This window comes from Scophthalmus maximus, chromosome 1 (genome assembly GCF_022379125.1).
Source record: "Scophthalmus maximus strain ysfricsl-2021 chromosome 1, ASM2237912v1, whole genome shotgun sequence".
NCBI lineage: Eukaryota > Metazoa > Chordata > Actinopteri > Pleuronectiformes > Scophthalmidae > Scophthalmus > Scophthalmus maximus.
In genome coordinates, this window is record NC_061515.1 from 29,513,792 (window position 1) to 29,535,975 (window position 22,184).

General features: G+C 45.5%; 1 protein-coding gene across 12 annotated transcripts in view; it reads right to left on the reverse strand.

Annotated features, from left to right (window-relative positions):
* Positions 1-5,185: 5,185 nt before the first annotated feature.
* The window catches only part of LOC118309177 (R3H domain-containing protein 1-like), a 36,283-nt gene continuing 19,284 nt past the window's right edge, over positions 5,186-22,184 (reverse strand). For 5 of the 12 annotated variants that reach the window (XM_035631049.2, XM_035631033.2, XM_035631024.2 and 2 more), the window contains 18 exons: positions 21,954-22,062; positions 21,668-21,763; positions 21,347-21,372; positions 21,099-21,152; positions 20,217-20,443; positions 19,144-19,401; positions 18,602-18,756; positions 18,343-18,474; positions 17,179-17,577; positions 16,923-17,076; positions 13,818-14,002; positions 13,458-13,591; positions 11,731-11,834; positions 9,478-9,659; positions 8,761-8,902; positions 7,683-7,780; positions 7,484-7,568; positions 5,186-6,451 (listed from right to left, as the gene is read on the reverse strand). In XM_035631049.2, coding sequence (XP_035486942.2) covers positions 6,132-6,451; positions 7,484-7,568; positions 7,683-7,780; positions 8,761-8,902; positions 9,478-9,659; positions 11,731-11,834; positions 13,458-13,591; positions 13,818-14,002; positions 16,923-17,076; positions 17,179-17,577; positions 18,343-18,474; positions 18,602-18,756; positions 19,144-19,401; positions 20,217-20,443; positions 21,099-21,152; positions 21,347-21,372; positions 21,668-21,763; positions 21,954-22,062 — 2,860 coding nt within the window. In that variant the 3' untranslated portion in view covers positions 5,186-6,131. Of the gene's footprint in view, positions 6,452-7,483; positions 7,569-7,682; positions 7,781-8,760; positions 8,903-9,477; positions 9,660-11,730; positions 11,835-13,457; positions 13,592-13,817; positions 14,003-16,922; positions 17,077-17,178; positions 17,578-18,342; positions 18,475-18,601; positions 18,757-19,143; positions 19,402-20,216; positions 20,444-21,098; positions 21,153-21,346; positions 21,373-21,667; positions 21,764-21,953; positions 22,063-22,184 lie in introns of those variants that run through there. The other 7 variants (XM_035631042.2, XM_035631015.2, XM_035631077.2 and 4 more) reach the window with 7 other exon arrangements.

The window sequence follows — 22,184 nt, forward strand, 5'->3', positions numbered from 1 at the left end:
GTTTATTTCTGCAGTGGGCTTTGGATAAGTCTCTCCGTCCTTTGTCTCAGCATTTGCATTTCACTTAGAGTCACCGTCGTTCATCTTCACCAGGCGACTGATTTCTGATGCTGACAGATTATAAATCACACACACACACACACACACCTGCATGTGCAAACACCCCCCCCGACACGGCCCTAATGTATTCACAACCTCTTCCTGCACGCTTTCACCTCTCTCCTCTTCATCTGTCCCCTTCTCCTCGCTGCCAGACTCGTCCCTCAACACACAGACGGAGCCCGGAGCGACGCCGGACGTCACTTTATCAGTTCCCAGTGTAATTATGTAAATCGTTCCATCGCCAAGGGAACAGAATTTCTTGCATTTTCTGCACACGCATTGTAAAAAAAAAAGGCCAACCTGCACTTCTCACAATTATTTGTTAATTGGATTTGATCATCTCATGATCTAACATCAGGCCTGTTTCTGGAGTTTTTCCACCTCCCACAGTTTCAAATAAAGGCGAAATATACGCTCCAGGCTGACGAATCATCTGCTGCCGCGTCGGGTCACCTGAGAAATGTGTGTGTGTCTCTCAGGCCTCTGGGATCTTCTGTCAGTTAATGGAGCTGAGGCGCCGAAATGGAGACGCAACCGAGCTGCAGACGCCGTGAACCACTCATACGGGATGTGGCAACGATAGAAATGATAACTGGAGGGAGAAAGGTATCCGAGATGTAATAAAGCAGACCTGTACCTTGTATGTTTTACTGTAAACTCGCAGTTCGCTCTGTGGCCGATGGGGCAAAGAGGCGCAGGTACACAGGGAGGAGCGGGGTCGGCTGACGGGCCGCGGGTCTGCCAAGAGGAACGGCAGCGTTCCACTGAAGAACAAAAGGAGAGGAAGGAGGAAAAAGAACGACAGGGAATGTGCCATGAGACATGAAACACTATAGTCTGAGTATTCTCCTCTGAAATCTGAAGACAAGACTTACGTTACTGGTGAATCCAAGGGGATTCGCTGTGTTTACATCATGGGTCATATGATCCGATCCCAATTTAAACCGCGTTCAATCTTTTGTTTCCTCGTCTAATTCACACACAAGTCGTTGTCTTTGGTCCGTCGCCCCCAATTTCTCCTACGAGGCTCCTCCATCACCGCCTGAAGGCAGAGCAGCAGCTCACGTCCCTCCACACGCTCCCTCTTCCCGGGCAGGGTGATGATCTGTAAGAAGAATCATTAAGAGGCAATTTGTGACCGCGGCACACACACACACACACACACACACACACACACACACACACACACACACACACACACAGCGCCTGAGGAAGGTTATCAATCAGCTGCAGCCTCATTCAGTGTGAAAACAGACGCAGAGGCTTGTTGCCCGTCCGCCTGACCTCTGACCTTGGAATATTTGTGCGGCTGAACATGAGCACACAAGTGCACGCGCTCATGAATCAAACGGTGGGTGGTCCCGCGGTGGTGAGACACAAACAACTGCAGACAATGCAGTAGATATCGTGGGGGGCAGGCAGGTACAGTTCCAGAAAATGACATTTGCATTCTCACGTACAGCTCCTGCGGGAAAACGTCCGGACTCCAGCGCAGCTCAGTGCGGACCAGTCCACAGTCACAGGTTCGATCCCCTGCACCTCGCACCCGCTGACCACGTCCTTGAGTGAGAAGCTCATGTGTTTGACCTCCACCATAAAAGGCACGCATGGTTTCATATATTCAAAACGCAATAAGTAATTATCCCTGATGCATAATGAGGAGACGCAGTGAAGAGGGGATGTAACGCTCATGCTTTCTGCTTGTTGACCCTCTTTTCTCTTTCACCACAACAGCAAGCTCACAGAGAGGAGGTCCTCCTCTTCCTCCTCCTCTGATGAAGAGTCCCTCTGCCAGGAAATGCGATTCCTCCGTCCCTCTGGATGTTTTCATTGTGCTCGAGAGCTCGCCCCCCCCTCGACGACAAGCCGCGCCGCAGCTAGGCAAACCTCATCCACCACGTTCCTATGGAAACAACCCAGGGCGTGTGTGCGCCTGGGAGATGAGTGAATGTGTGTGTTTGTGTGTGTGTGTGTGTGTGTGTGTGTTCATTATGGTCCTGCTGCTTCTTTTTTCTTTTTTTTAAGCTAATGAATCAATTATCAAGGCTCATTTGAATAATCACTAATTGAGAAATAAAAAACAACAACCTGATTTTACTGAGCAGCTTCACACACACACACACACACACACACACAAACAGATCTGTGTGTGTGTGAGAGGTAGGAGGTGTATGATGGGACGTCCAACTGACATCATTTGTCTGCCAATCTGCTCCCCGCCTGCCCATAATCTGCCTCACTGAGCAGATCTGTGGCCTCGTCTCCTCAACAGCCCACCACCATGTGGAAGGAAGCGTCACATCGCCCCCTGCTGGCCGTTCGTTGTTACTCCACGAGTCTGATGATGGAAGCAGCAGTGAGGCTGAGCCTCAACAAAGACTATTAAAGTTTCCCTCTAACTCAGAAATATGCTCCTGCATCAGCTGGAGGTTTAAACCTTCACTCTGCAGAAAAGATGAAAAGATTCTCTGTCTCTTCTCATATTTCAGCTTTAACATGTGGAGCTGGATTTAATTAGTTCAGGATCCAGTCTAGGTTTTAATATACAACTTACTGACATGCCATATTTTTTAATGAGGCAGAAGAAGCAGACATCAGTTCAATCACTATTTAACAAGGTCATTGAGACTGTAGATATTGTTTCATGTTATTTATGTCTTCAGATATATCTGGATGAGGTTTTTAAAGACTCACTAGGGTATAGTTTATATCTTTGAATTAAATTATGTGTTCAATTGTGTTAAAGTTGATGTTTTTCCGATGGAAGATATCTTTTTTCTGTTAGGTCTGACATGAAATAAGACTAATCAGATCAAAATGTAAACTCATGTAGTGATGGATGAAGTGATTTCATGTTCATTTTTAATAAGGAAGCGTGTTTTCATCCCTACTGCTGTGAGAACATGTGGTGTTTACAGGCGTATAATTATTGATCTGTTCATGAACAAAGGGGGAAGATTCACTGCAGAAACAAAGACGTTCGTTTCAATTCCATGAGATCACCGAACACGTTTATTATTAACTATCAGTTCTCAGACGCAGATATTCCTTCTTTTGTTGTTATCATTTGCTGGTGTAACACAGGAATCAAAAACGTGGCTGTGATGCAACTAAACACTTTTATTCTTATTATTATAGGAGCTCCTGTCATGAAGGCGATGTGCAGCGCGACTGCACCACCTGGTGGCCACTGATCGAAGTACATTCCCTCTCAGGCCTTCACAGTAACATCTCTGAGTTGAGTCTGTCCTCCACTCTCCTGCACAACAAGCGACTGGTCGCTGACGGGTCGACGACTTTTATACAAGAATCCTCGAACACGCAAAGCACGTCATCGAACAGGGAGTTCACATCGTTGCAGATCTGAAGGAGTTTCCGTCTCTGAGGCCTCCAGACCTTCCAAGCATCGGCGCAACTCCTTCCTGTCAAATCGTTCCACGTACCTGAGGGTGTGTGCGTCGACCCAGACGCGATGACGACGTCTTCTCTCAGGGACCAGAGGACGACGTCCTCTCTCAGGGACCAGAGAACGACGTCCTCTCTCAGGGCCCCGAGGACGACGTCCTCTCTCAGGGACCAGAGGACGACGTCTTCTCTCAGGGACCCGAGGACGACGTCTTCTCAGGGCCCCGATGACGACGTCTTCTCTCAGGGCCCCGAGGACGACGTCCTCTCTCAGGGCCCCGAGGACGACGTCCTCTCTCAGGGACCCGAGGACGACGTCCTCTCTCAGGGCCTGGACGGCAGCAGAGGGCCCCTCGACTGAGACCTTCCTCTGGTGGAGCAGGACTGGAAAGTATTCAGATCTGATTCTACCAACTGACTTACATTTCTGCTGAAGGGAAAACTGTAAGAGGGAAGTCCTCAGAAAACCTGTCGTATGTCCAAATCTGCTGCTCCTTTCTCACCACCCTCACTGCGTCTGCAGAGATTATCTACTGTACTACTGTCGTATTGTAATGATGCATCACGAACCAATAAAACCACAAGGCAACAAACAGAAGAAGTGGTTCCAATGGGAACCAATTACAGAGTAATACGAGACATATTTAACAATGACTGTACCTGGATAACGTACAGGAAAGTTTCTTTAATGTCTTTCAGGAACCAACACCAGTGACAGTCGAGTCAGAGCAAATAAGAATCTGATTTTAAGAGAAATATATCTAAAAAATAATATTTTATGTCCATATCCAGGTAGCCAGACATTATGTTCATCTTTTTTTAATGCAAGAGTTTTAAATAATCATACAAACTAAGATTATAAAATATTATAGTTGCCCATCTTCAGGAATTAGAGTGACTGATGTACAGTATGTTCAGGGTTCAGTTTGACACTTGAATGCACCACTGAGATTGTGTGACAGCATTACATCCAGTGGCCATAAACTGAGAACTGACTTTTCAGCAATTTCTTTCTTGACAAATCAGACACTGGGTTTTTTTTTTTTGGGCAGGGACAATTCTGACCAACAGAATATTATTTTTTTATAATCTTGTTGACATAACAAATATAGGTAAGAAAGATAATGTAAGAGTTCCATCACTTCCTGGGGGTTTCACAGGCCACCAAGCATTTATTGAAAACTGGACCTTTAAATCTTGTGATTGAATCGAGCAGTGATAGAAATATAAATAAACCTGGGGCCACTGATACAGGGGCCAATCTACAACCTGCCAGCACAGGAACACAGTGACTCTTTATTGTACAGTATGATTCAGATTGTAGACTTCATTTGAGCCACAAGCTGCTTTTACCTTCAACTCACACACACACACACCTTCCGTTTCACTTTTCAGTGCACTAGTAACTGTAGTAACACGACTCGTCCACCAGATATCGCTGTTTCTCTTCACTTGGGCAGAGGATTTTATGCAGAACGTCTCACTGCTGCAGCTGCAGATGAGGCAACAAAGCAGAGATAAATCTGCGTGCGATGCCCAACAGGCAGAGTTGCAAACTTTCACGGCAACATTCTCCCAGAAGTTGCCTCATCTAGTGATTTATTTTCTTCACGAGGAGACAATTTGCTTAATGTAGATTAAAAACTCGCCCCTTGGCTCGGAGAAAGTTATCAACACGTGTGGTGAAATCATTTATTAGAGTTGAACAAAAGAAGAAAAAAAACCAAAAGAAAGAAGAAATTAAGGCCAGACCAGACAGAACTCCTCTCATGAATCACGCAAACAGAAAAAATAAGAATAACATTAAAGAAGTCAAGTAGAGTGAACAACTCGATTGCATTTTTCTTGTGCATATAAACATTTTTAATTAAATATAAAACAAAGTGGCCTGGCTGAGTGCAACAAACAGGTGATGGGGGGGTTAAAAGAAAATCCAGGCCCCGTCTGACTCCAATCAAATCTCCAACCTCAGTGCAAACGCAACATTCACGGTGTACCATCGTGACTTTAAGTTATTCAGGTAGCAGATCGATTATTCAGTGTTTATTCATGGTACAAGTGTTACTGTCGGGGGCGAGATGTACAGAGGGGAAGGGAAGCGGGAGATCTGCTGACGAATTTATTGATCAGAGTTTATTATAAAATGAATGGCTTGCTTTGATGTGAACGCTAAATATCTTATCTTCAAGTGGGCACATATATATTGTTGAACCAGACTCAAGTCGATGATGTGTACAGCTGCTATTAAAAAGAGCCACAGTGGAAACACTAACATCTTAGCTGGCAAATAAACCCTAAAGCTCTCGGAACACTTTCACTTTTGAACAGCAAACTAGACTTTTTTATTTTATTTTATTTTTTGTAGAAAAAGAGGAGGCCTCGGATTGAACTCGGCAGCCACGGACGCAAAACAAAACCAAAGTGGTGAGTGTCGCTGCCTGTTGGTCGGAGAAGAGATAAAAAGAAACTAAAACAAAATAAAACTCAACATTCATTCTTCAAACATTGGATACTGTTTCTGATTCGGACAGGGTCTGGGGAGACGGTCCAGACTGAGGCAGCAGAGGCAGGTGGTTGGATGTGCGTTCACGTGGCGCTCCACAGGTGCACCGAGATCTCAGCAGCTATGAGCCGGCTTTGTCCGGGTCCCGCCGCTCCCGTTTGTGTCTGGTGTTAGTCTGGAGTTTAAAGGGGGCCTGGGGGCCGCGGTGGTGGAGCGCGGTGCCTGGGACAGTGAATCTGGAAGGGAGGATGGCAAAGAGAGAGTGTGATGAGGCCAGGTCTCTGCCGGGGGCGTCTCTGGTCGTGTAGCACAGCCGGGGCTGGTGGTCCGACAGCCGCGGGATCAGTTCGCCCCCTCCGCAGAGCTCTGCCAGGAGGCGGGTGGAGTCTGTACAGCCGATCCCCTCCGGAGGGTCTGTCACTTCCAGGATGTGAGTTCTCACTGCAGACACACACACACACACACACACACACACACACACACACACACACACACACACACACACACACACACACACACACACACACACACACACACACACACACACACACACACACACACACACACACACACACACACACACACACACACACACACACACACACACACACACACACACACACACACACAGGCAGCAGTGTGAGCAGCGGCGCCAGCAAATAAAATAACTGTCGTGGGTGAAGAGGAAAATCAGACCTGCGCCATCGGGAGGCTTCAATAAACTGCTGCAGTCAGCTTTAAAGCTTTTGGGTCGAACGACGGTCAAACCTGTTGCAGTGCGCTCGAGCAAAATGATATTAACATATTGTTTTGTGTCTTTAATATTTCTTCATAGATAGTCAAAAGAATAAGTCTGCTTTTCACGCCTCCTTCTTGATTGCACCAGTGGGATTTGTTGACACGAGCACCTGAATAATGCAGAAAAAACAGCTCGGCTAGTGCAAAAAAAGACAAACAACCCAGACGCCATGTTTGAAATAATCAGCACATTTCTTTCAGCACTAATAGCGTCAGGGCTGCAGGTTGCATCTCGCCAGGTGTGGATTCTGCCCGGTCTGTAATTTATTCTGCTTACATTCACAAACAAGACGTTTTGTTTTTTTTCTTCCCCCACAGCGATGGAGCGCCGCGAACACATTCTGACACAATCAGGAACGTGGCGTTACTTCATCTAATCTGCTAAACAGACGACGCAGCAGCTGGATTTATCAAGGGATTCGTCTTTGTGCGCGACTTTCCTTTTATGACTGACGCGTTAAAGCCTGATGTTTCACACAGGACGGCGGGTTGTCAGGAACATCTCGTCTGTACTCCCACACATACCTGAGCTGGAAACACCTCATTTTACAGCAGATTTACTTGCGGTGCTTCTCTCCGAGGTTGAATCGCGGTCAAAATGGCCGTTAAAGTTTAAATGACTGCGGGTAACGCGAGGTTCGCTGAACTCAAGCCTCCCTCTGGACTTCCTATTACCTGCTTCACCTACACTGAGATCTGAAGACAGGGATTTTCTGCTGGCCTTCCTCCCAGGACCGCTACGCCAAACCCCGAGTGGACCCTGAGGAGCACGGAGGACAGTTAGGTGGAGGGTGGGGGGAGATGTTTGCAAGATAACTGCAAAATTATAAAATATAATTTATGAGTGGTTAAAGAGATTTGGTGTGTGTGTCACCTGGTGTTTGGCCATCATGTGGGCAGTGTGGATGAGCGGAGGTCTGATGGAGGGTTTGTAATGCAGAGGTTGGCCCAGTAGAGAGTAGTGTCTTTCACCTGCATGTCACAGAAAATTATCAATACATGTTTGAAAGAACCTTAATCATATTTTGTGCAGAATTTAATTAAAAAGTGTGGTTTTTTTGGTAAATATGTCTGATTGGCTGTTTTTATTCTCATACCTGGTTTCTGGTAGTATCATCAGATACTAGTAAAAACAGAAATCACCGTTTTTTACATGCATTTAGTCACAGACTCGTTTTAGGAACTTTTATTGAAATACGTTAGTAAAGTTAGGCTGTAGATTATAAGCATTATTGCAATCTAGCCCTCCTGGTAAGTTGCTGGCTGACAGAGAAGCGGTTACTTTCTAAGATAACGGGACTATTTGATCATTTTCAGCAACACAACTCAGAAAACATAAAACTTCCGTTGCTGAACTTTCACTCTGCCTGTAAATTTAAATAAATCAAAGACGTCTGCTGGAGAGTGTGCTAAGTCTAATTGTGGTGGCTAATAGAAGGCTATAACATGGCTGCTTGCCACTCGACCAGTACTTCCATACTTCACCAGTAACATAATCCTAAGAAGACTATATTAATGATGCGATGTATCCATGATGATGTCAGCTATAGTGAGAGCTAAATTCAAAGTGCTCAGCTCAGGGAGGCTGAGTGAAGACGTTATCTCCTGAGATAATTTACTGAGGGAAAAAAATGAAGTGATTTTTGTTTGCTGAATGAAATCATATTTGCCTGATAGCGTCTCTACAAAAACATAATTAAATTGCCTGCAAACTGTTTTTCTCTGTGATTAAAACGTACCGGTTCAGACTCACGATTATAAAGAAAAGGCACAAATATAATTTCCTCAGTTTTAATAAGGCTGCCATCTTGGTGAGGGAGTCGTCTCTTTATTGTCGGAGTGTGTGTGCGTGTGTGTGTGTGTGTGTGTGTGTGTGTGTGTGTGTGTGTGTGTGTGTGTGTGTATGTGTGTGTGTGTGTGTGTGCGTGCGTGCGTGCGTGCGTGTGTCCAACCTTGTCCACTGTGGCAGAAGGCTGTAGGGAGCTGCGGGTGGTGGGCCATGACAGGGATGGACGAGATGCCTGATGGGAGGCCCTTGACGCTGGGCGGCTGGCCTGGCAAGGGCGTGAGCGCCGGAGACGAGGGCAAGCTGCTCTACACACAACACACCAGCGGGGCGGCGGGAGAAATCAGGGGAAGGAACACAAAACACTTTCATTCAAAAAAAAAGGGGAAAAAAAACAACAACCGCGGCTCCATCTTCCTTTCACAAGTCATTTTGTGGTTCTAGCCGATGCTCTGATGTCCCGTTCCCTCCACATTAGTCGCCCTAATGTACCATTACACCCTAATGCTGAGGACTATTTTCTCCTCATTTTCTGGTTACGCCAGTGTTGACTTCATTTGCACAGCCTGTTTACCTCGACATTAGCTGCAGGGAGGCTGGTTTTAGCTCAAGGGGAGGAATCTCTAAAAAAAACTGGACTAAATTACCTTTAAATATTTAAAACTTTCGGACAAGTGTACGCTAAGCCCACTTGAAATTAAATTTTAAATGATTTTTGAAATTGGTATGTGGTGTCTAAACCTCTGGGCCACAAATTCAATGTGTTCACAGCCCTTATAAGGTTTAAGAAATCACTTAACATACTTGTAAATCATTGTATGACAATATCGCTTTTGTACGATTTAGTTTTCTCCCCATCTTTGCACTTGGGCAGCGTTTGTACCTGGGTGTTGTCCGGATGCGGAGGGAGCTCAGGAGGCCTGCGGCCGCGCTGGTTATCGGGGCCAGGGTGTTTGTAGCCGGGCTGTTTCCGTTGGCAGGGGGAGGGGGCCCGGTGCTGCTGGCAGGGGGGCGCTGTCATTTGCAGCATCACCATGCCACCGCTGTGGGCCGGGGGTAACAACCCTGCACACACAAACAACAAGCTGGATATAAAAACGGTTGATACAGACTTAGGTTTGTCAAGAGGGAAATCAGATATTCTTTATTAAATCAATCGCATCAACTCATCATTTATGCACCAGAGCAAGCCGACGCACTAAATGTGTTTGTGCCCAAAAGCTGCTGTTCAGCACTTTTGTTCAGCTACACACCTCATCAGTGAAACCCCCCCCCCGACTCCCGACTCCCACACCGTTCGCTGCTGAGCAATTAGGTTTTAAGTGCCTTGATTATAAAAGGCACATCCGTGGTGCATTAACAGTCCATTCCCCCTTTTTTCCTGCTAAATCCACCGCGATGATCCGGGAGATCCAATTATCCAATGAGTTTCTGACGCACGAGCATGAATAATGTGACTTTAAAGAAAAAGAACAAACACAGGCGGAGATGTGACCTCCTGCGCTGCGCAGTCATAAAGAAATACAACATATTTCCATCTAATTAATTTCTCTTTACATAGGTGCAAACCGTACTGCAAACTTTGCACAGCAGACGCCACTGTTGACTTATGAAATAATACCTAATAACAGTGGCAAGGACAATGGAATATGTGGACTTTAAATCTGTGGTTTATTATTTCTGGCCCCGGCGCAGCTAATTAAAAGTGTTTGCTGGTGACGCTGTAGGTGCGGCCGCCACGAGACCTTCATGTGACCTCATTACTGACGAGCTGGAGATGACGGCTCCCTCTGCCGCTCTCCCGTGATATCAGACATGAATAATAAAGGTCATTAGTGAGGAGACGGCCCCACCTGAGTCTCTCCACAGTGATTCTGTGCCAGTTAAAAAAACAGGCAACACATGGGAACACTGGTTATACGTTTTTAAAGCACTAGAGAATTTTGTATAATTTTCAGTTTGAGTCACTTTGCTGTAGTTTCATCAACTTATCACCTGATTTACCTAAACGTGTGTTATGGCGAGACTGTTACGTTGCCCACGGTAACACACATCGGTGTATTGGGCCAATTTAGTAAGAAGAAACATTGCAGAGTTTGTTCACCAGAGGGCGCTGACATGGAAAATATTCTTACATCAAAACATCTCGGTTAATAAGAATCTTCGTCTTCCATCCGCAAAATAACGAAAGAAATTATTAGATTTGTTTGTTACTGTTCTGCTTTCATATTTAAAAAACTTCTCAGTTAATTTATCGTTCTCAGTTTATTCAAACCCCCAAATATTACGTCCATCGTCTACGTTACGAAAAGTAATTTGCACTGTAAAAATATTTCTAACATAATATTAAAAAGATTTTGTGTTTTTGAAAGGTTGATAAAACTTTGCATTCTCGCTAAAATTTAATTTCTTACATAATTTTATGTCTTACATAATATATTTTGACGAAAAAGCTGATAATGGCTACACAACAAATAACTGCACATATTTCATGTTCCTAACCAAACAAAATATTTGAAGCTTTCGTCTTTATTTTTCTGTCCAGTGTTCTTTTCCCTGCGTAAGTGATATCAACCACTGAGGAAACTCATGAAGGTCCTCTCGTGAAGAGTGAGCAACGTTTTTTTTGCTGCCGTCATAACGGGAAGATACAGTCTTCATGATAAACTGCACAGAATCATCATTTAGTAGGAGGACAGTGGGGAAACGGGGAATAACTCAAAGTGTTAAGATGTCATCACATCGGTGATTTGTTATTTCAATCGTTTTCCCGGCGTATACAAATCAAAATACTGAATGAGCAGTGGACAGAACGTTTTGTAACAGTCGACACAGTCGACCAATGGGCTGTTTGGTGGATGTGAAAAAAATTACTGTCATGTTTTCAAACTCAAGGGGGGAGTCGTCATCAACCACACTTCACGCCTTTTTCTTCTTCTTCATTTTGAAAATCTAATTTTGCATCTGACGCACATGCGACGGCAAAGCAAACCCAGGAAAGGATATTTCATAATGTTTTTATTGACGCAGAGAGATGGAGGTGGAATAAAGCACGTCGCAGCAGCGGTTAATGTCACGGACCAAGGTGAGTACTCTCATTTTTTAAAAAACAGATGTTGGAGGGGCCGTACTGTACCTGCGTACTGCTGCCCCGGGTGCTGCTGGGAGACGCAAGGGGACGAGGTCTGAGGAAACTGGAGCTGCTCCATCATCTGGGCGGGCAGGAAACTCACCGTCGAACTGGGAATGAACACACATGCACACGGAAAGTGTTTTATAGAAGGGCTCACCTAATTTATATTTTAGACATTGTAAAACCACGTGGAAAGATATTTAGATATCAAGAGAATCAGAGAAAGCCAGTATTGACATGGAATTATCAAGATGGTTGGACACTTTAGACCGGATGGAAAACTTTTAAACCTTGCAGGTATTCTGTTGCCAACTTCGTCAGCCTAAGTGCTTCTTCTCTGAACACCTGAAGACCAATAAGTCTAATATGATGCTCACATTTAAACAGGCCTTTCCAAAATCCCTTCTAAAACCTGCTCGCAGCATAAATCTCCCAGAGCTCCGAGGTTGTCACGCTGCAGCCGAGGTATTAAATTTGAAATTCATCCGCAGAAGAAGTCCATCTGTAAAGTGGGCACTCGTTGCCTGCGGGGACTCGTGTACAGCTGGTGAAAGAAGCAGGCTGCAGGTGGACGGACGGTCCTCGTGGGACGGGAGTGAGCTGCTCGGAACGCTGCCGCATAAATCATTCCCAACGCCGCCTGCCCTACTAACGCAGCCTCGTTTTACAGCTGGGACAATGGGAAAGTCACCTCTTCTTCCTGTGTGTGTGTGTGTCTGTTCATTGTTCTCCCTCGCAGGTTGCGTTGGCGCCCGGTGTTTTGTTATGTACGCGCACAATTGTCCCAGTCGTGCCTCGACTCACCAGGACCCAGATTGATTGGAAGAGGAAACTAATTACATGTTTTGCTTTCTGTGAACTCGTTCTATCTATCAGCTCTAATGAGCGAGGGCGCGGCGCCGAGCACTTTCTCCACAGCAGCCGAGAAGAGGAGGAAAATGACTGAGGCTCTTTGAGAGACATTCATCAGCCGCACAGTTTTCGCCAAAAGCATTCCGGTAATAACTTCATTTTTTCTCTCCCCACAGTGAACAACGATGACCTTGGCTCCAAGGAGCGTGGGGATTCACTCATCAGGCCCCATTAAAGGTCTATAAATAAGAGGCACCTTCAGGAGCGAGAAGCAGCATCGAGGGCCTGCAAATCGCTTTCTGGGACAACGTACGTCCACTGCTGAGCTGGTGATTCAATCTAAACCCGATTAGAGCAACTTCAGCCGTAAGAAACTGTCATAAAACAACGGTGAGCATAAATCAGAACAAGCTTATTATCAGCGTAAACGTGTCTTGAGTTAATTTCGGAGCAAACCGCACGAGGAAACTAAATTAACTCAATTTCAGGCTGCAGCTTTGGACGGATTATTAAAAGCATCAATGTAAACTGGGTTTTTTACTGAAATCAGCCAGTGAAGGTGAAATATTACCTAAAAACTAATTACTGCCATATATCACACTGGTAATGAAACTTGTTATACAATAAAAAAATTGAAAATCAATCAATTCAGTATTTCTCTTTTAACATTCAATATTTATTGCTAAATGTAAAAGAATCAAAAACCATCTGTCAGCCCACCGTGACATCACCCGTTGACGAGCGTTTTGACCAGCTTAACTTCTTACTCCTTTAACAGAAAATATATTCTTCTTCTTCCCTTTGTGTTGCATTTGAAAGCCGACAGTTCAGGGATTCATATTCAGATGTGAGTCGTCGACAGATGACTGTGATCGTACCTCATGGTGGTGTGCTGGTTCGGGGGGAGCAGACTGTAGTAGGGCTGCATGCCAGCAACAGCCACGGCCCCTTGTCCTGGCTGGCAGGACACAAACACTGGCTGCTGGTACGTCTGCTGCGGCATAGAAACCTGCTACAGAAAAAAAACAAAAACTGGAGTAAATGGACAATTCCAGAACGTAAAGACGCCTTTTTAGATATTTTACAAAGGTGTGAAGAGATGGAATATACTTGTTTAGTTCTTTTCTCCCCAAGAGCACAGAGCTTACAACAGCAGATATCATTCATATCAAAATGAACTGAAAGCTCTCTTTTAATTTCTTAGCCTGGTGATATTATAATCGCCGAAGCATTAGTACCTGATAAGACTGCATTGGAGGGTACTGGACCATCATGCCTTGCATCTGGTTGCCCATATTGCTTTGCTGGTTGCCAGTGAGGCCGAGGTTGGGGGTTGGCTGCACGCCCACCATGGTCTGGTAGCTGGACGCTGGGTTTGGCATCACGGCTTGGTGCACTGGGGCGAAATGAGAAAGGCACGACGCTGTGAAGTGAACGATAACACGACAAGAACAAAAACCCCACATAATTCAATATTCACGATTCGTATGCAACACGGCGGGGGTGGATCATGGAAACGGTTTTACTGTTAAACATTCATGTTAAAGACACTTTGGACGAAGAGACATTAGAACTACTTTGGGAGGAACCGGCGGCAGATTGAAAGTTTGTGGAAGATTGTTCTTTGCTCTGGGAGTTGAGCTGTTACAGCTTAGCAGCTTTGAGGCTCTTGGAATAAATGAGAAAGTCAATATATTTGATTTGGCCTGTGGTCGCATGAACATGCAACATGAGTGGCCGAGCCACTTCTCTGCCTCTGAAAAAAAGAAAGAAAGAAAAGAAAAACAAGTGATTTAGTTCAGGTGGTAAAAAGAAAGTATTTTTAAAAAAGTAATTCTTAAGACAATACAAAGTCACACAGATCCGGCCATTTTCCGGATGGCCTAAAATGGCGGTGCTTGTTCTGAGCCGGGGGGGGGGGGGAGGAGAGAGACGGACCCTTAAATGTCAAGGTGACAAAAAAAAAAAAAAAAAAAAAGACATTAGAAAATACTCTCCCCAGTGAGCCACAGATGTGGTAATCCAAGTGACAAAGGAGAGGACGTCCTTTTGTGAAGGTGTCTTTACAGTCGGCCGCCCTGGGAGGAACAGTACAACTAGACAATGAAAATGCTCCGCGAGGAACAGAGGGGGGAGGACGGAGGGCGAAGACTATTTTTATCCACCCTCGCCTCCCACCTTCAAACAGAGCATGAAATGAGCGTAATATCAAACGAACACAATTTCATTCCACGCCAGCGGGCAGCAGATGAGACGATCTTTACTTAGAAAATTCCTTCACATGGAGATAATGACCATCAGTGACCGTGATTGGGTTTTTTCTTTTTTTGGGAGGAGGTGCAGATTCGGGGAGTTGGAGCCATTAGCTAGGACGGAGCCAAACTGAACCTTAAGGGAGTGTGCGCGTCGACCTATCTCTCCTGGCGAGGTCGAGGTTTGTCCGGCGGGTTGAGGAGTGAGGGGCTGAAAAAGAGACCGGTTCACTGTGAGATTCGTAGAGGCCTCTCAGACAGCGTCCCGGCCCCGCATCCCGCCGCTCAGGCTCGCTGCTTCCTCCTTGGTACGGAAATGACACAGAGCGCAACCGATAGATTGAAATAGGTTGATAGAAGTCGTATCTCATATATTATGCATCTCTGTCACAGGAAGCTCAGGAATCTGTATCCAGATTGTTTTTGGGACGTATTTCAATTAAAAAACAATTATTGATGGCTGATATTTATTGGATTTTTAAAACTATCGTTTGGACTGTAACTTTAAAAATGAAGCCACAAGATGTTGAAAACAAAATTCTGTGGTTGCATCAGTCACCCCCATAATTCAAATAAAAAAATGGTTATATTCAAGAGATTTTGTAATTTCCTTGATCTCAAGTTCACGCATCTTTTCTTTCTCGCGGTGACATTTAGTTTCTACTAAGATTGGGGTTTCGACTGTTGAATAATCTGAAGATTAATTTATAATTTACTTATGGTGAAGAAGTGCCCGACCGTTATAATTACATTTTGTGAAAATCTCCATCATTCCTTGAAAGAAAACCTGCCTTTCTTTGCTTTTACTTTCATTTAAAGATAATCTAATCTTAAAATGATATGTTATTCATTTCTTTTTTGGGGGGGATTCTGTTGTCCGTTGCCTTGGCGATTGATTTTCAGAATGTTGATTGGATTGAACAAGACATCTGATGACTTGGGGTGGAGTAAAATTTGTGACTGGACATTTCCAAGTCCTTTTGATAACCTCTCCGTCAGTTCCTTCACATTAAATATGAACCGTTCACCCAGGATGAGCACGACTGAAGCCGACGCCCTGTGGTGGCGGCGGTGGCGACTGATGCAAGTGACTGGAAACATTCACAGATTCCTCTGTGGACACCGACTGGGCCACCGGAGGATTCCCACCGATAAATTATTCATCACGTGCGCTGCGGTGTCCTCACCTTTAGCTGGTCTTGTATGTATTGTTTTTAATTATTGCAAAAACAGACGGGAAACCAGAGGCTCCAGTCATTTTTTCCCTGAGAAATAATTGCTGTCCTTTGCCTTTGTAGGTCAGCTTCATTTGTCCACTGTCTATTCCCCGGGTCCCCAGCAGGGAAGCCGCATTTACAGCCTACAGATGACAGAATAGTGCCGCAGCCACTTAAAGAGACGTGCGTATGAGTGCGCGCGCGTGACTGTAGAAGTCACAACTGTTCAAAGACTGCATCGCGTTAAGCAAGGAAATGCATGTGTGTGTGTGAGAGACTGAGCAGGAGCTAACAATCTCAACTCCTGTGGTGAAAGAAAAAATAAAGACAACCGAGAAACAGAATAATCAAGCAGATGACTCCCGGGGAGACGTCTGAACCCGCAGAAACAAACAAACCAAGAGGGGAAACGAGGGAGAGATGTTCGTCCTTCACCAGAGCTGTCGGACAGCGGTTGGTGGAGCTCCCGTGTGGAGAAACAAATCAGAACAACAGAAACAAAAAAAAGGCCGTCTAAGAAGTCAAAGCAGGAGGTGAACAAAGCTGAGCCTCACTCGAGGCAAAAGACCGAGGATCTTATTCATTAAAACCTCCTTTGATTTGTCTTTAGATCCGACATGAGACTATTTCAAAGCTTTAGTCATGAGAATTAAAGGGGCGACCCGCTGCTGTTCAGTATCCACCTCAACACAACTTCAAATTAGTGAAAGAGACTTTCAAAAAAAAAAGAAAAATTGAATGTGGGTGATTTATCTTAATACTCCGTCTGGTTTTTCCACAGGTGTAGAAAAGCAACCGTGACACCAATTATACCTGGGTCTCACTTTTTCAAAAAGAAAAATTCAATAGTTATCATGGATTTTTCTTTTCTTACCTTGTTGCTGGGGCAGGTTTTGGCTCTGAGGACAGTTATAGGGCAGCGTGTTGACGGGGGGCCGGTAGTGCTGCTGCTGCTGCTGCTGCTGCTGCTGCTGCTGCTGGGCGGAGCAGTGTGGATGGTGGGCTGACGAGCAGTAACACGTGGCCATCTGCAGCAGAGACACAACACACAAATTCATGGGCTGTATCACACGTCGGCCGCCATTTAATCCGTTTCCCAGCCACGAGAGACATGACATGTGAGTGTCTACCTGCTGGAGAGGCTGCTGCATGTAGGCGTGTTGCTGGAGTAACGGTTGGTTCAAGGTGGACCCGTGGAAAGCAGCGGGGCCCGGTGTGGAGCTGGGGTAAGCGTGGTTGTGGCCCGGCGTCGGGAGCGGGACATGTTGACCCTGCAGCAGCCCCGAGTGTCCTCCTGATGGTCCTGCCACCATGTAGCTGGCAACCTGCTGTTGATGCTGCTGATGCTGCTGCTGCTGCTGCTGCTGCTGCTGCTGCTGCTGCGGAGCACCCTGCAGCACCATAGCGGACGGGTGGTGGTGGTATAAAGTCTGATAGTGGCGGGCGTCTTGAGCCGTCGCTCCACTGTCACCGGGCAGGGGCTGCTGCGTCAGAGTCATGTGACTGAACTGGGCGTTCAGGACGTCGGGCTGGAGAGAGAACATTAGACGAACACATTTAAAACACGTACAGTTCAACCACCAGGGACGATGAGGTGATTTCTAAGCTAAGTGCTAAGTCAAAGACATTTGTCCACTTGAAGAATTAGTTTAAATCTGACCCAGGTCTGCAGAGACTCTACTACTCTACTATGGTTCTACTGAACCATCTCTCTGTATCAGGTCATCTCTGACATGTTGTTGGAAAAGCAGTGTTTTTAGTCATGGATTATTCAACGCCAACATCTGGTGATGAATTAAATATTAATGGAACTTTCCACAGGCATAATTAGTCACAGAGGCATGTCTTTCACTAAAACCAGGTCAGAAATGAGGTTAAGTGAATGCATGATCTATATATGAGGGTAATAGCTCCTGCTGGATTTGGGCGCACCTTCCAACCAAAAAAACATTAAAAAATTAATATTTAGGACGTTCAGGAAGGGGAAAGAAAGTTGTGCTTGATTTTACATATCAATAAAAACTCATCAAGTCAAACCAACAGAAATGTGGATGGAGAAGATGTGTGGAAACTGACAAAAATCCCTTTTCCTAGGAGCAAAGAAGGAAACAAGATAAAGTATGAAGACCTGGGTCAAAACAGAGCTCAGAATAAAAAAAAAAAAAAGTATTTTAAATTTATAAATGTCACAGCTCAGACAAAAAGTATAGCTTAATTCTTAATGAGCCAGGTCTGGCAGGAGATGGAACGGAGGAAGATTCATCCAATGGAAGAAAAAGAAAAAGGTTCTGTACCACAGTGTACTGTTGGTTAGGATAGAAAGACAGGAACTGAGAAGGAGGAAGATGAGGAGGAGGAAGAGGATAAGAGACCATCGGGTTGTGGACAGGCTCAGAGGAGGACGACTGGAGAGGAGGACAGATCGGCTGAGAAGGGAAGGGAAGAAGAGACGGACAGAGGGACACAGGGCATGAGACTTGGTGAAGGTTGCTAGTAAAAATGGTTGGAGCGTCAAGTTGCAGCGTGAACAAGGATAAAGTCCCGCCCACTGACCTGGGAGTGCAGATGATTGGTTGGCTGCTGCTGGTTTGCGGCAGAGATTGGCTGCTGGGGGGTTTTCCCCTGCTGTGGGTTCCTGCCAGCAGTGGGGATGATGTTAGCTGGGTTATAAACTATGGCGCTGCCATCGGGGTGGATGAAAGGTTTGCCTGTCAAATGAAATTCAGAAGAGACAAAAAAGACATAATATAAAAGAAAATCACTTGAATCATGTTCCCTGTGACAGTGAAGGACACACCCACGTTCGCAGCAACTTAAGTGAACAACTGAGCATTGGGCCCACGATGAATATTTACAGATTCCTCCCATCTGTTTGATGCCTTTTGATCAGCACGTCTTTGTCTGACTACTAATTTGACAGACAAACCCAGTGCAACCGCATGCCAACGTGTAAAAAAATAACCATGAATATTCATCAGGAAACAGGAAAATTACAGGAAGGGGGAAATTTAATTTTGGGAAAGAAAAACTTGTGCCATTGTCGAGAAAAAAACTAAATAATTAAAATAAAGTGGCTTTCCAACTGTATCACCTACCTGTGTGTGGGTTGACCAGAAAGCTGCCAGGTGGGATCCCAGAGGCTTCCAATGGCAACACGTAATAGCTGGTCGCGTCTGTAGCTGGTGGTGGCTTGATCATCTCGGGGTGTCCGGGGCCTCTGGTGTCGGCGGCCGGGTGGATCAACTGCGCTGTGCTTGGGATGCTGGACCGGGTCGAGGCCGAAACCGGGAGGGGCATCTGGGGACGGGAGAGCGAGCTGGAGGAGGAACCGACGCTGCTGCATGACTCTGAACCTGAAAGACGACGAGAGAGGAAAGAAAATGAGACTTTATTTTCAGATGGTAGAAGAAGAATTGATCCAGTTTCCAGTTGGATTCGGCCTCACAGCCTGTTGCAAAGAAAAGGTTATTTAGGGGCTGAGGAGGACGAGTCAGCGGAGACAAGATGTCTCCTCCACTTACACTCCCTGAAACACAAAGTGAGGGCAGCCAGCCACCTTGTAAACAACTGAAAAACTGCTGCTGCAACCTCTCTGCAGAAGAAAAAAAAAAGAGTGAAGACCATCTCCCTACTCTCAGCCAATCAAGTTACAAATATATCATATTGTGGAGTAAGCACTCGCAGCTGGGGAGATGCCCCGACTTCATCCCGGTGACACTTTAGACTTTATACATTATGCAGCAGCTCCTCATTGCCGGGTGTGAAACTGCTGCTGCTGCTACAACAATTTTTTAAGGGCCTCGTCCATCACTGCGTCGCTGCACGGTCATTAGTTGTGACAGCTGTCCGGCTGCGGGCCGGCCCGCAAGCTTTATTGACCACGGCGGGACAACAAACATTTGTTCTGATGAACACCTCCGGTGTCCCGGATGACGGAGGATTTTTGCTTGACTATGCAAAGTGAGCATTTCTATTCCCCCTTTCACCCATTTGTACCAGGTAATTCGTGGATTTTTCTTCTCAATGTCGGGACTCAAGAGATTTTCTATCTCTCCGCGGGGGAAGTGAATAAATGATTCACTTGGCAAATGGAGAAGTCTGACAGAAGCGTTTTTCCAGCATCTTAGCAGATTCTAAATATTCTACCGCAGCCCTACGACTGCCTTGCCTGTTTTGGAGAGCCTCCCAGTGCTCTTGCTGCTGGCTGTGCTGTCCCCTCGGACGAGGCCGGGGGAGATGCCGCTGAAGCTGCTGGCCTTGGTCATGGTGGGCCGCGGGGCGAGCCGGTTGGAGCTGTCCGAGCTGTCGGTGCTACTCCATGGCCGTGGCTCGCCGTGCCGCGGCTCCGTCTCCGAGCTGCTCTGTCGGCTGGCACCTGACCGGCAGGACCGCAGCCTGTGGAGGAGGAGAATACTTTTATTATGAAGTTTTCTGTTTGTATCTATAAAGCAAGATGCAAAAATGGGAAGTCTTTTATTTTCTCCAAATGTTGATGAATCATTTTGACAACAAACGGGTTATTATGTTCAAATGAATTTTTTTGTGACCAGCAGTTGAAAACCAAAGATTATTTGTTATTATAATATATATAATATACATAATTTAATATAAAATAATTGACAAATCAAATTCTAATTATCATTTCAGCTCTAATTTTTCAATAAAAATTCAAAAATGTTAAAAGTTTTACAGCTTTTTTGTACAAGAGGAAAACAAAAACAGAAACCTGCAAAAAAACATTTCAAGGCTTTTGGATCACTCACTATATGACACCTCAAACACAGCCAATAGACGCATGATCAATATTTTACATATATATATATATATAAGATTACATGTTCTCAAAACATGGTTTAATGTCCAACAAGAGGAAGCTCGGGAAGAAAAAACCTGACGGAAAAAAACTAAAATCCTCAGATCAGCACTCCTGCTCCTGAGAGAGCCGATTAAGACGGGCAGCAATTCACAGGGTTGGTTTTTTTTCTCACCGGTCTGCCATTCAGTCTCTGAAAGGGACTCGAACGATGTGTGACTGGGAGCAGCACCCTACCTGAACATTTGCCGCCGCTGTTGGGTGCTCATGCATGCGTCTTCATCCGGAGCGCTAGAGGGGAGGAGAGGAGGGAGGGAGGTGTTACAGAAACACAATGAGACATCCACCATTTTAAAAGCACGACAGAGCTCACTCCTGACGGTGAAGAGCTTTTAAATGAGGAAAATTAAACTGACAATTCATCCAAATTAGATAAAGATCTGATGAGTCAGTGGTCACGTGATCAGTGCAGTTTAATTGCTTACCTTCTGTCTAATATGAAGTGATCTCCCTGTGGATGACAGTGAAAATGACATTCAATTAAATCGCACACTTCTCTCTTTGCATTTAATTTCATATTTCTCTGTTGTGTCCTTATATAACTATAACAAATGTAACATTTAGCAGCAGGTGAACTGTTCTGGAAAAGGAGAAGCACCAACCCTCCGTCTCTATAAATTCATAAATCCAGCAGTGGTAATTGGTGGCAAGAAAATCTACTGAATTTGCACATGAATAGAAATGACACAAAGATTTGTGCAACACGGCGCCCCACCCCCCAGCCCGCCTACACTAACAGCTCTCACATCATGTGCAAATATCCTTTCTCTGGCTCGCTGGTACTCCTCCTCCCTCTCCTCCATCGATTTGCTCCTCTTGTCAGCTTTCAAACGCATTCGAATCTGGCGAGGACACACACACACACACACACACACACACACACACACACACACACACACACACACACACACACACGCTTCTTTAGCGTCTATGTATGGGACGCCAGATTGTCCCACTCTTGACAACATGTCAGAAATGAAAGTGACAGCTTGGTAGAGGGAGAAAAAAATACAAAACCCCCCCAACACCCACCGTGCTGTCTTCACGATCAAAGCTGGAGTTGTCTCGTTTGAGAATGTAGCGTTTCTGAAAGTCGTCCGCCCTGTCATCCTTGATGTGCTCGGAGAATTTCTGATCGGGTCTGTCGGTGAGGGAATTCACAAGAGGTTTTTTTTAGTGGCAGCTTCATTCCAGGCAGATGCTGACGGCAACATATGTCGAGTTACAAGAAGGCCAGGGAAGCGACTCGTCCGTCGACTGATC